This window comes from Ranitomeya imitator, chromosome 3 (assembly GCF_032444005.1).
Source record: "Ranitomeya imitator isolate aRanImi1 chromosome 3, aRanImi1.pri, whole genome shotgun sequence".
Lineage (NCBI taxonomy): Eukaryota > Metazoa > Chordata > Amphibia > Anura > Dendrobatidae > Ranitomeya > Ranitomeya imitator.
Genome location: NC_091284.1, coordinates 87800496 through 87814141, shown reverse-complemented (window position 1 = coordinate 87814141; position 13646 = coordinate 87800496). Strand labels below are relative to the sequence as shown.

The 13646-nt window shown below is 44.2% G+C and overlaps 1 protein-coding gene across 3 annotated transcripts in view; it reads left to right on the top strand.

Moving 5' to 3' along the window:
* The window catches only part of CTPS2 (CTP synthase 2), a 307360-nt gene that overhangs the window by 56176 nt on the left and 237538 nt on the right, over positions 1-13646 (top strand). For all 3 annotated transcript variants that reach the window (XR_011319771.1, XM_069761061.1, XM_069761060.1), the window contains 2 exons: positions 6683-6799; positions 12089-12172. Coding sequence is in view for 2 of the 3 variants with exons in the window: in XM_069761061.1 (XP_069617162.1) it covers positions 6683-6799; positions 12089-12172 (201 nt within the window). In the remaining variant the exon portion in view is untranslated. The remainder of the gene's footprint in view (positions 1-6682; positions 6800-12088; positions 12173-13646) is intronic.

Here is a 13646-nt window from a genome sequence, read left to right as displayed (position 1 = left end):
TTAAAGGTGCATGTCCAGTATTCTCTGGTCTTAAAGGTGCATGTCCAGTATTCTCTGGTCTTAAAGGTGCATGACCAGTATTCCCTGGTCTTAAAGGTGCATGTCCAGTATTCTCTGGTCTTAAAGGCGCATGTCCAGTATTCTCTGGTCTTAAAGGCGCATGACCAGTATTCTCTGGCCTTAAAGGCGCATGACCAGTATTCTCTGGCCTTAAAGGCGCATGACCAGTATTCTCTGGTCTTAAAGGCGCATGACCAGTATTCTCTGGTCTTAAAGGCGCATGACCAGTATTCTCTGGTCTTAAAGGCGCATGACCAGTATTCTCTGGTCTTAAAGGCGCATGACCAGTATTCTCTGGTCTTAAAGGCGCATGACCAGTATTCCCCGGTCTTAAAGGCGCATGGCCAGTATTCCCCGATCTTAAAGGCGCATGACCAGTATTCCCTGGTCTTAAAGGCGTATGACCAGTATTTCCTGGTCTTAAAGGCGCTTGATCAGTCCGAGGAGCCCTCCGCTGTCGACCCCAGCTTTATCCTCTAGTTCCCCTCAGTGGACTTCTTCACTGACCAATCCATGGTTCTCTGACCAAGAGATTGAATCTCTCTGTGTACCCTCTGTGTTTGGAGTGCTCACAGGACCAATATACAGGGTCCCTATCCTACATTGGAGCCGTCGGCTAGCAGGGGCCGCAAGTATTCTAGAAACGTGCAGGCATCTAGAAACATACAGGTATCTAGAAACATACAGGTATCTAGAAAACAGAAGTTTTTCGTTTCCTGCTCCCTCACCAATGATTTGATGACAAAAAGGCTCTGAATATGGATTGGATATAGCCTGAGCTTGCCAGAGCTTCAGAGACTAAACTCCCTCGAGAGCATTTGCCATTCAATTCGGATAAGCGATTCACTGGACAGAAGCCTCTACGTGGGATGCCATGCCTGGCCTGTTTTTTAAGGGCGACGGGTCCTTTAAAGGGCACCGATCTCCCCACACCATCAACAGACGAGCACACGGAGTGTCGTCTCCATGTTTCCTCTTCTGCATCCAGGCCTAACGCCAGACAACCTATCCTGTCCACCTGGAGACCTGTACTCTGTGGACATATAGAGGCACCCTTTTTGGCGTACGAGCTCCCCCCTCTGCATCACCACTATTTAGTGGATGATGCAAGAAGGCGGACAATTCCTCTCCACTTCCCTGTTAAGAGGTTGATGGATCGAGGGTTCCTAATTTTTATCTCTGTACCGTGAAAAGAGGAGATTGCAAGAGACTATGACCTGCTGGATGCAGCCGCACATTCTGCCATGGGGCAGATTAACCGGGTAGAATCTCCTGTGGTATACCTACCAGTATCCCTACCTGATGGGTCATCAATTAAAAATACCACGGACTGTCAGATAGCAAATCTGGTTCGTTGCGGCTTCGGGTCCAGCGCTCTATCCTCCCTAGCGGCCGCATGGATTGTTAGAGCAATGGTCTCCTGTCTGGAGACCTTAACTACCCTGATTCACACCAGCAACAACTGGCCAATCAAATCCTTTGAGCGGGAGACTGACAAAGGATTGTATAAGGATTGTCCAGCACAGTCTAGATCTAAGGGATCTTGGTTCCAAACAGGGGAATGAAAAGTAAGATCGACCCTGGACCTCAAACTTCTAACAACCTTTGACATGGTCCTCCTTCTTTGGATGGAGTTCCTCCGCTCAGCCATTACTTCAACAGAAAAAGGTGCAGTTTCCGGCATCCATCGACATTCGGGTTGCTTGCCCTCTGCAAAAATTCCTACGCCTTTCCATTCGTCAGCAGCATTTTCAAGTCACAACCTTGTCCTTCGGCCTTGCTTCCGCACCAAGAGTGTTTGCACGGGTCATGGTAGATGTCATGTTTCTCTTGCACTCTAGAGGCGTGCTCGTCCTGCCCTGTTTGGTCTGTCTAGCCGCCCTTCCAGGACTACGCTGAGTCGTCTACAGTTAGGGCCAGAAATATTTGGACAGTGACACAATTTTCGCGAGTTGGGCTCTGCATGCCACCACATTGGATTTGAAATGAAACCTCTACAACAGAATTCAAGTGCAGATTGTAACGTTTAATTTGAAGGGTTGCACAAAAATATCTGATAGAAAATGTAGGAATTGTACACATTTCTTTACAAACACTCCACATTTTAGGAGGTCAAAAGTAATTGGACAAATAAACATAACCCAAACAAAATATTTTTATTTTCAATATTTTGTTGCAAATCCTTTGGAGGCAATCACTGCCTTAAGTCTGGAACCCATGGACATCACCAAACGCTGGGTTTCCTCCTTCTTAATGCTTTAACAGGCCTTTACAGCCGCAGCCTTCAGGTCTTGCTTGTTTGTGGGTCTTTCCGTCTTAAGTCTGGATTTGAGCAAGTGAAATGCATGCTCAATTGGGTTTAGATCTGGAGATTGACTTGGCCATTGCAGAATGTGCCACTTTTTGGCACTCATGAACTCCTGGGTAGCTTTGGCTGTATGCTTGGGGTCATTGTCCATCTGTACTATGAAGCGCCGTCCAATCAACTTTGCAGCATTTGGCTGAATCTGGGCTGAAAGTATATCCCGGTACACTTCAGAATTCATCCGGCTACTCTTATCTGCTCTTATGTCATCAATAAACACAAATGACCCAGTGCCATTGAAAGCCATGCATGCCCATGCCATCACGTTGCCTCCACCATGTTTTACAGAGGATGTGGTGTGCCTTGGATCATGTGCCGTTCCCTTTCTTCTCCAAACTTTTTTCTTCCCATCATTCTGGTACAGGTTGATCTTTGTCTCATCTGTCCATAGAATACTTTTCCAGAACTGATCTGGCTTCTTGAGGTGTTTTTCTGCAAATTTAACTCTGGCCTGTCTATTTTTGTTATTGATGAATGGTTTGCATCTAGATGTGAACCCTTTGTATTTACTGTCATGGAGTCTTCTCTTTACTGTTGACTTAGAGACAGATACACCTACTTCACTGAGAGTGTTCTGGACTTCAGTTGATGTTGTGAACGGGTTCTTCTTCACCAAATTAAGTATGCGGCGATCATCCACCACTGTTGTCATCCGTGGACGCCCAGGCCTTTTTGAGTTCCCAAGCTCACCAGTCAATTCCTTTTTTCTCAGAATGTACCCAACTGTTGATTTTGCTACTCCAAGCATGTCTGCTATCTCTCTGATGGATTTTTTCTTTTTTTTCAGCCTCAGGATGTTCTGCTTCACCTCAATTGAGAGTTCCTTTGACCGCATGTTGTCTGCTCACAGCAACAGCTTCCAAATGCAAAACCACACACCTGGAATCCACCCCTGACCTTTTAACTACTTCATTGATTACAGGTTAACGAGGTAGACGCCTTCAGAGTTAATTGCAGCCCTTAGAGTCCATTGTCCAATTACTTTTGGTCCCTTGAAAAAGAGGACGCTATCCATTACAGAGCTATGATTCCTAATCCCTTTCTCCGATTTGGATGTGGAAACTATCATATTGCAGCTGGGAGTGTGCACTTTCAGCCCATATTATATATATAATTGTATTTCTGAACATGTTTTTGTAAACAGCTAAAATAACAAAACTTGTGTCACTGTCCAAATATTTCTGGCCCTAACTGTATATCTCTTGCGATACCTTCTCTCCTGGGCTGGCAGCTACACTTAGACAAGTTCTCCTCATTTCCAGCCCAGCAGATATCCTTTTTGAGGATGATCCTGCATACTTCTAGAAGGATGGTAATTCTTCCTCGAGACAAGGTCATGGCCCTTCAACAGGGAGCTCGCGCAAGGAGAGTTCTGAGGACTTGATTACTCACCCCCTCATTTCATTCGATTTGCTAAGAGAGTTCTGAGGAAGAATGGTGACGACAATGGAAGCGGTTTCCTTCGCTCCGCTCGTTTTCAGCAAGTCTAACAGACTTTCAGACAATAGTCTCTGAGCTCCTTCTTCATCCAGGGCCTTTCTCCCGGTTCAATGGTTATTAGTAACTACCAATGCCAGTCTTCTTCTCCCCATCATTGTTCTGGAGATCCGAACGGTAGTTTTACAGCAGGTCCACTGCCTTCTGGCGGGTCACCCTATCCGAAATCAATTGGATAATGCCACGGCGGTTCCTTACGTCAGTCATCTAGCAGGTACCCACGGTCAGGCGCCATAACCGAGGTACCTCACTTTCTCTGATGGGCCGAAGTCTATTATTCAGTGATCTCGGCAGTATATATCCCAGAAGTAGAACTCTGAACGGCAAACAAATTCAGCCGTCAGGGTTCCGCCTCAAGTCAGTGGGAACTTCACCCCGAAGTCTTCCATCAGATCTGTCCTTACTGGAGCTCTCCAGTTGTAGGTGGGATGACATCCAGACTGAAGGCCAATGTACTCAAGTTCGTGGTTCGGCCTCGAGATCCAAGAGCCATCGCTCTCCATGCTCTGTTTCTGCCGTGGTACCAGTTTCCATAACTCCCCTTCCACTGCTTCCGAAAGCCTTTCGGAAGCAGAAAGGGGCCCCAGTGATCCTCAGAGATCCGCACTGACCACGTCCGTTTTTTGTTTGCGGAGCTAGTATCTTCTCGCCTTATCGCAGCACAACTGCAAGTAGGGACTTTCTCACAGGGAGTTTTCACACGTAGTTCTTCCCTATCGCATACCGTTAGATCATTGGGACCTTATTATTCCTAGGAGCCTTACAGTAGGCTCCTTTTTCATCCGGGCAGACTTTACTATCAGGGAAAGTCGTCCCGTTCTCCTCTGCGATATTCTCACTCTGACGAGTCTTCGGAGCTAGCTTCTCTGCTCTTTCAGACTTTTTTCCCTTATTACCTTCGAGGCAAGGTTGTCCTCAGGCCATCTCCATCCCTTGTTACCAAGGTGGTACTGTATTACCACTGTTATGAGGGCTTAGTTCTTCCCTCATCTCTTTTGGCTCCAGTCCACAAAATGGAATAAGATCCCCCATATTCTGGACGAAGTGAGTGCTCTGAGTAGGTACGTCTTGACAACGGCATCCTTCTGAAGGTTGGACGTTTTATTTTGGCTTCCTGACGGTAGAGGAAGGCTTCCTGACATTTTCAGGAAGGGTTTAGCCGTTTCATCGACCATGATAACAAGGTGAATTCTTTTAACCATCCAGGAGTCCTTCCGTGCTAGATGTCAGCGTATCTCCCTGTCTATCAAGTGTCCTAGGCACCAGGCGTCTGCAAAGCACGCCTGCAAGCTTGCGGATTCGTCCAGTCCGCATTCATTCTTGAAGCACTATAATTCCCACACTTCCACAGATGTGAGTCTGGGCAGGCGGACTCTGCAGGCCGCGGTGGCGCACTTGTAAGTAGCGGTTACACAGGGCCTGATCTATTGTTGTCCCCACCCAGGGACTGCTTTGGGACGTCCCACGGTCTGTGTCCCCCAATGAGGCGAAGGAGAAATAGGGATTTTTGTGTACTCACCGTAAAATCCTTTTCTCCGAGCCATTCATTGGGGGACACAGCTCCCACCCTGTTATTAGCTTATGCTTGTTTTTTTAGAATATGACATGCTATACGCTCATATATTGTTATTGATCTCCTACTGCTTTTGCACCGAACTGGTTAGCTGAGAGCCAGCAGGGGGGTGTATACTGCAGGTGAGGAGCTAATTTTTTTTGTATCACTTAGTGTCAGCCTCCTATTGGCAGCAGCATACACCCACGGTCTGTGTCCCCCAATGAATGGCTCGGAGAAAAGGATTTTACGGTGAGTACACAAAAATCCCTATTTTTTTGCCATTGATTTACATTGTACTGTAAATCGCTTGCAGATCTGCTGCGTTTCTGCGCGGAACAAAAAAGCTGCAGTTCTGCAGGAAATCTGCAACGTGTGCACATAGCCTTATCAGTACTGATCTGTTGTTTGCTGTTGTATGTGAGAGTTTATCTCCAGTTGGAAATGGCAGTAACCAGGAACAGTGAAGGTGAAGATAAGGTCTGGAAGACCAAGCGAAATTTCAGTTGCAGCTGCATGTAGGGTTGCTTGAAAGGCAAATCAGAACCCCCACTTGACTGTAAAAGACCTTCAGAAAGATTTAGCAGACTCTGGAGCTGTGGTACATTGTTCTACTGTTTAGAGACACCTGCACAAATTTTGCCTTCATGGAAGAGTTATCAGAAGAAAACCTTTCCTATGTCCTCACCATATAATTCAGCTTCAGAAGTATGCAAAAGAACATCTAAGCCTGATGCATTTTAGAAACAAGTCCTGTGGACCGAAGAGGTTAATATAGAACTCTTTGGCCCCAATCATCAAAGGCATGTGTGGAGAAAAGAGGGCACAGAATTTCAGGAAAAGAGCATCTCATCAACAATTAAGCATGGGGGTGGATCAATCTTTCATTGTTCTTCTCACCCCCAGTCCTGAATTCACAGCTACACTGATCAGTACTGCCTTATAATGCTGCTGTTGCCTTAGAACATGTGCACAAACACAGGAGAGAAGCAATCCTCCATGTCTTATATTCATCTACACCCACTAGCCGAGAGAGAAATGAAAATTAAGAGATAGCGCGTGCAGAGGGGAAGGTGATGAAAATGCAGGCTGCATGTCATGCTACGGCCAGAAGTAGTGTTGTTCCTCATGTAATCACACAAGACAATTCATTCTGAATAGTCCTGAAATGGCGAGAAAACGTCAAATCTTCTGTATTGTCTTTTTAGCTTGGTGGAACCATCGGAGACATAGAGGGAATGGCTTTCATAGAAGCGTTTAGGCAGTTCCAGTTTAAAGCCAAAAGAGAGAACTTCTGTAACATTCACGTCAGCCTTGTTCCCCAGGTAAGTACATGTAATTACATGCAACAAAGGGAAAGAAAAAAAACATCAGGCAAAGGAGTCTCAACTAATGAAAAAATGCAATATATTTATTGGTACAAAAGATCAGGGAGGGGGAATAGGAAATGTGATGGTAGCAAAGTAAGGGCACACAGCACAAGAGTGAGCACAAAATGTACACAGTATATAACAACATAAAAGTCAATGGTGTAAAGTTATAATAATATTGATATACCCTGTGGTGCCGAGGAGACAAGTCATGAAGTATATACAGGTAATCACATGCATAATATATAATGTACATGGTATTACCGCAAACAAGCAATGTATTACCTAGTGATAGCACTGGTACAAAAAGGGGCTCAGGAGTGCACATGCGTCCGCCCCGACGCGCGTTTTGGACCAGTCTTCGTCAGGGGCAAGAATTCATTAGAGATGTATACGAATGTGTCCCAGATGTCAGATCATTATTAGTCACCATAGAGAAACTACTAGATGAGCATTAGTGGTACAGTCATGTCTTCATGTTAGAAATTACTGTGTAATGTCGGATGCAACCTGTACGGCAAGGAGCAAGGATGTGGAATCAGAGTCATGCAGTCAGAGCCCAACCACAAGTTTAACCCCTTTCTGCCATTGGACGTAATATTCCGTCCATGTGGGGTGGGCCTTAATTCCCAAGGACGGAATATTACGTCCAGCGCGATCGGCCGCGCTCACGGGGGGAGCGCCGCCGATCGCGGCCGGGTGTCAGCTGCTTATCGCAGCTGACATCCGGCACTATGTGCCAGGAGCGGTCACGGACCGCCCCCGGCACATTAACCCCCGGCACACCGCGATCAAAGATGATCGCGATGTGCCGGCGGTGCAGGGAAGCATCGCGCAGGGAGGGGGCTCCCTGCGGGCTTCCCTGAGACCCCCGCAGCAACGCGATGTGATCGCGTTGCTCCGTGGGTCTCCTACCTCCCTCCCTGCAGTAAGTCCCGGATCCAAAATGGCCACGGATCCGGGTCCTGCAGGGAGGGAGGTGGCTTACCAAGTGCCTGCTCAGAGCAGGCACTTGGTAACGCTGCACTGCTCTCAGACAGATCGGTGATCTGTCAGAGTGCTGTGCAAACTGGCAGATCACCGATCTGTATTGTCCCCCCCTGGGGCAAAGTAAAAAAGTAAAAAAAAAAATTTCCAAGTGTGTGTAAAAAAAAAAAAAAAAAAAAAAATCCTAAATAATGAAAAAAAAAAAAAAATATTATTCCCATAAATACATTTCTTTATCTAAATAAAAAAAACAAAACAATAAAAGTACACATATTTAGTATCGCCGCGTCCGTAATGACCCCACCTATAAAACTGGCCCACTAGTTAACCCCTTCAGTAAACACCGTAAGAAAAAAAAAAAAAAACCCCAGGCAAAAAACAACGCTTTATTATCATACCACCAAACAAAAAGTGGAATAACACGCGATCAAAAAGACAGATATAAATAACCATGGTACCGCTGAAAACGTCATCTTGTCCCGCAAAAAACGAGCCGCCATACAGCATCATCAGCAAAAAAATAAAAAAGTTATAGTCCTGAGAATAAAGCGATGCCAAAATAATTATTTTTTCTATAAAATAGTTTTTATCGTATAAAAGCGCCAAAACATAAAAAAATGATATAAATGAGGTGTCGCTGTAATCGTACTGACCCGAAGAATAAAACTGCTTTATCAATTTTACCAAACGCGGAACGGTATAAACGCCTCCCCCAAAAGAAATTCATGAATAGCTGGTTTTTGGTCATTCTGCCTCACAAAAATCGGAATAAAAAGCGATCAAAAAATGTCACGTGCCCGAAAATGTTACCAATAAAAACGTCCACTCGTCCCGCAAAAAACAAGACCTCACATGACTCTGTGGACCAAAATATAGAAAAATTATAGCTCTCAAAATGTGGTAACGCAAAAAATATTTTTTGCAATAAAAAGCGTCTTTCAGTGTGTGACAGCTGCCAATCATAAAAATCCGCTAAAAAACCCGCTATAAAAGTAAATGAAAAAAATGTATTTATTTCCATTTTCCCATTAGGGTTAGGGTTAGGGCTAGGGCTAGGGTTAGGGCTAGGGTTGGGACTAGGGTTAGGGTTAGGGTTGGGGCTTGGGTTAGGGCTAGGGTTAGGGCTAGGGTTAGGGCTAGGGTTAGGGCTAGGGTTAGGGTTGGGGCTAGGGTTAGGGCTAGGGTTAGGGTTGGGACTAGGGTTAGGGCTAGGGTTAGGGCTTGGGTTAGGGCTAGGGTTAGGGCTAGGGTTAGGGTTGGGGCTAGGGTTAGGGCTAGGGTTAGGGTTAGGGTAAGGGCTAGGGTTAGGGTTAAGGCTACAGTTAGGGTTGGGGCTAAAGTTAGGGTTAGGGTTTGGATTACATTTGCGATTGGGATTAGGATTAGGGGTGTGTCTGGGTTAGAGGTGTGGTTAGGGTTACCGTTGGGATTAGGGTTAGGGGTGTGTTTGGATTAGGGTTTCAGTTATTATTGGGGGGTTTCCACTGTTTAGGCACATCAGGGGGATCTCCAAACGCGACATGGCGACCGATCTCAATTCTATCCAATTCTGCATTGAAAAAGTAAAACAGTGCTCCTTCCCTTCCGAGCTCTCCCGTGTGCCCAAACAGGAGTTTACCCCAACATATGGGGTATCAGCGTACTCAGGACAAATTGGACAACAACTTTTGGGGTCCAATTTCTCCTGTTACCCTTGGGAAAATACAAAACTGGGGGCTAAAAAATAATTTTTGTGGGAAAAAAAGAGATTTTTTATTTTCACGGCTCTGCGTTATAAACTGTAGTGAAATACTTGGGGGCTCAAAGTTCTCACAACACATCTAAATAAGTTCCTTAGGGGGTCTAGTTTCCAATATGGGGTCACTTGTGGGGGGTTTCTACTGTTTAGGTACATTAGGGGCTCTGCAAACACAATGTGACGCCTGCAGACCATTCCATCTAAGTCTGTATTCCAAATGGCGCTCCTTCCCTTCCGAGCCCTCCCATGCGCCCAAACGCTGGTTCTCCCCCACATATAGGGTATCAGCGCACTCAGGACAAATTGCACAACAACTTTTGGGGTCCAATTTCTCCTGTTACCCTCAGGAAAATACAAAACTGGGGGCTAAAAAATTATTTTTGTGGGAAAAAAATTTTGTTTTATTTTTACGGCTCTGCATTATAAACTTCTGTGAAGCTCTTATTGGGTCAAAGTGCTCACCACACATCTAGATAAGTTCCTTAGGGGGTCTACTTTTCAAAATGGTGTCACTTGTGGGGGGTTTCAATGTTTAGGTACATCAGTGGCTCTCCAAACGCAACATGGCGTCCAATCTCAATTCCTATCAATTTTGCATTGAAAGGTCAAACGGCGCTCCTTCCCTTCCGAGCTCTCCCATGCGCCCAAACAATGGTTTACCCCCACATATGGGGTATCAGAGTACTCAGGACAAATTGTGCCACAACTTTTGTGGTCCAATTTCTTCTCTTACCATTGGGAAAATAAAAAATTGGGGGCGAAAAGATAATTTTTGTGAAAAAAAAAATGATTTTTTATTTTTACGGTTCTGCATTATAAACTTCTGTGAAGCACTTGGTGGGTCAAAGTGCTCACCACACCTCTAGATAAGTTCCTTAGGGGGTCTACTTTCCAAAATGGTGTCACTTGTGGGGGGTTTCAATGTTTAGCCACATCAGTGGCTCTCCAAACGCAACATGGCGTCCCATCTCAATTCCAGTCAATTTTGCATTGAAAAGTCAAATGGCGCTCCTTCCCTTCCGAGCTCTGCCATGTGCACAAACTGTGGTTAACCCCCACATATGGGGTATCAGCGTACTCAGGACAAATTGTACAACAACTTTTGGGGTCCATTTTCGCCTGTTACCCTTGGTAAAATAAAACAAATTGGAGCTGAAGTAAATTTTTTGTGAAAAAAAGTTAAATGTTCATTTTTATTTAAACATTCCAAAAATTCCTGTGAAGCACCTGAAGGGTTAATAAACTTCTTGAATGTGGTTTTGAGAACCTTGAGGGGTGCAGTTTTTAGAATGGTGTCAAACTTGGGTATTTTCTATCATATAGACCCCTCAAAATGACTTCAAATGAGATGTGGTCCCTAAAATAAAATGGTGTTGTAAAAATGAGAAATTGCTGGTCAACTTTTAACCCTTATAACTCCCTAACAAAAAAAAATTTTGGTTCCAAAATTGTGCTGATGTAAAGTAGACATGTGGGAAATGTTACTTATTAAGTATTTTGTGTGACATATCTCTGTGATTTAATTGCATAAAAATTCAAAGTTGGAAAATTGCGAAATTTTCAAAATTTTCGCCAAATTTCCATTTTTTTCACAAATAAACGCAGGTAATATCAAAGAAATTTTACCACTATCATGAAGTACAATATGTCACGAGAAAACAGTGTCAGAATCACCGGGATCCGTTGAAGCGTTCCAGAGTTATAACCTCATAAAGGGACAGTGGTCAGAATTGTAAAAATTGACCCGGTCCATAACGTGCAAACCACCCTTGGGGGTAAAGGGGTTAAAGGGAGCCTGTCAGCAGAATTGTGCACAGTAACCTACACACAGTGCCAGGTCGGCACCGTTATACTGATTACAAGGATACCTTGGTTGCTGAAATCCGTGTTATGGTTATTCTTTAATCTTTATTTTCAGGCTTTAATTAGTGATACGCTCGTGCCCTAGGGCGGTCCTGGAGGTGGGTCTGCATGTGGTGCTCTGATTAGGTATTCATAATACAGACTGCTGACAGGTCACTGATCCCTCACTGACACGCCACCTAGTTTGCATAATGAATATCTGCACATACTTAAAAAAAAAAAAAAAAAAACCTTCGCAGGCAGGTGCACTTGCTCTGCAGCGTAATCATTTTTTTTATGTGCCAATAACAGATTTTCTTCATGTTAGTCAGCAAAAAAAATAATTCAATTTGAAAATGGCGCTGCCTGCGCAGTAGCAGCTCTCGGCTATCTCCGAGCTGCTATAACTCAGACGAAGACACAATGCTCGGACTGGCCGTTGGCTCTTCCGATCCGAGCACATATTGATGACAGCCAGTCCGTGCATTGTGTTGCGATCCTCATCCGAGTTGTACGGCTGTCTGACTCTTCGCTTATATGCACAATTCACAGCGCATTTGCCAGGGTTGATCATAACCTAATGGCTACAAGATTATACTAATGTAGTAAAAGTGAAATTATGCCTGAATATGTCTGGATAACCATAAGCAGTCACATGGATGGTATATTTTCTTTAGCCAACAGCTACGGGAGAACAAAAAACCAAACCAACGCAGAACAGCGTCCGAGCACTCAGGGGCCTGGGACTATCTCCAGACTTGGTATGGCCTTTAAATCTAATATATAACTCCAGAGACTTCCTGGCTAATACTGTGCAAAATGTTTAGGCCAATGTTATAAAAAATGCTGCAAAATAAGAATTCTTTAATAAATAGAAGTGTTAAGTATATTTTTTATTAATTAATTAAATGAAAACTGAAGGAACAAAAGAGAAATGTAAATCAATATTTGATGTGACCATGCTTTGCCATCAGAACAGCTTCAAATCATCAGTTCTTCTAGATACACAGTTTTTGAAGAAACTCTACAGGAGGTTGTTCCAAACATCTTGGAGGACTAACCTCAGATCTTCTCTGGATGTCGCTTGTACAAATCCTTCTGTCTCTTCCTGTAGTGCCACGCAGACTGGATGATGTTGAGATCAGATTTCTGTGGAGGCCATGTCATCACTTCCAGGACTCCTTGTTCTCCATTACGCTGACGTCGTATGTTTGAGGTCGTTGTCCTGCTGTAGAATAAATTTGGAGCCAATCAAACATCTCCCTGATGGTTTTGCATGATGAATAAGAAACTGTATTATTTTGCAGCATTTTGTCCACACATGGCTAAAACTTTTGCACAGTTCTGTATATCAAATGTTCACCTGTAACTGCAACATTTTGTAGATATCACAGTTTTGGCGCCTGTACACCCTGACGGCTATCTGCTCCAACTCCCTCCTACACCTAAGCATATGTTCGCTATGTGTTCCTATTCTTTCAGTATTAAGACTCGAAAAAAACTGTTGACCCTGCTGAGAACAAAAGGATGTGGCTTCTAAACACGGACTGTTCGATTTCTCTCTTCGCTGATATTATCCGTTAAGGAAGACTCACTCTGTGCCCATCTCATGTTTTTCTACCATAGGAGACCTATGGTTAGGAGAATTCCCCAACGTAGACCTCTGATAGAAGTCTTGGATCTATGCCACCAATACCAACACATATCGGCCCAATGTATGCTGGGTGCATGAGGACCTCATGATACCAGCTTTTGATCTAGTAAAAAGAAAATGTTAGCAGGCTCATGTTAGAATAGCTAGGTTCAATTCCACTGGCATGAGATAGGAAAGCCTATTTTGAAACGGCTGTTTTAGTAATATCTATCTTGACGAAAACTTCAGTAATAAGAAGATTCTCTCTTATGACAGCTTTTCACATGGAGAAAACAAAATTGGGGCAGAAGCCTATCATCAATTGAAAAATATTTGCTGGCAGAATGGATTGATGAACAATGAAGTGTAGAAGTGACTATGCTAGTCTTTGGTATAGAGGACTCTGGAGGACCATTTTGGTCAACCTGTAGGAGGCAGTAAGCAGCAATGATTGCAGATCTGCACAGATAAGCTTGTGATCGAGCTTTGGGTAGATCCCACCATTTCAACATTTTTTTTTTTTTAAATCAATTTATATTTTTTTTTAACACCCATCTCGGGCCTTGGCGACTTGTTGGATGAATGATTTGTAGAAAGATCGA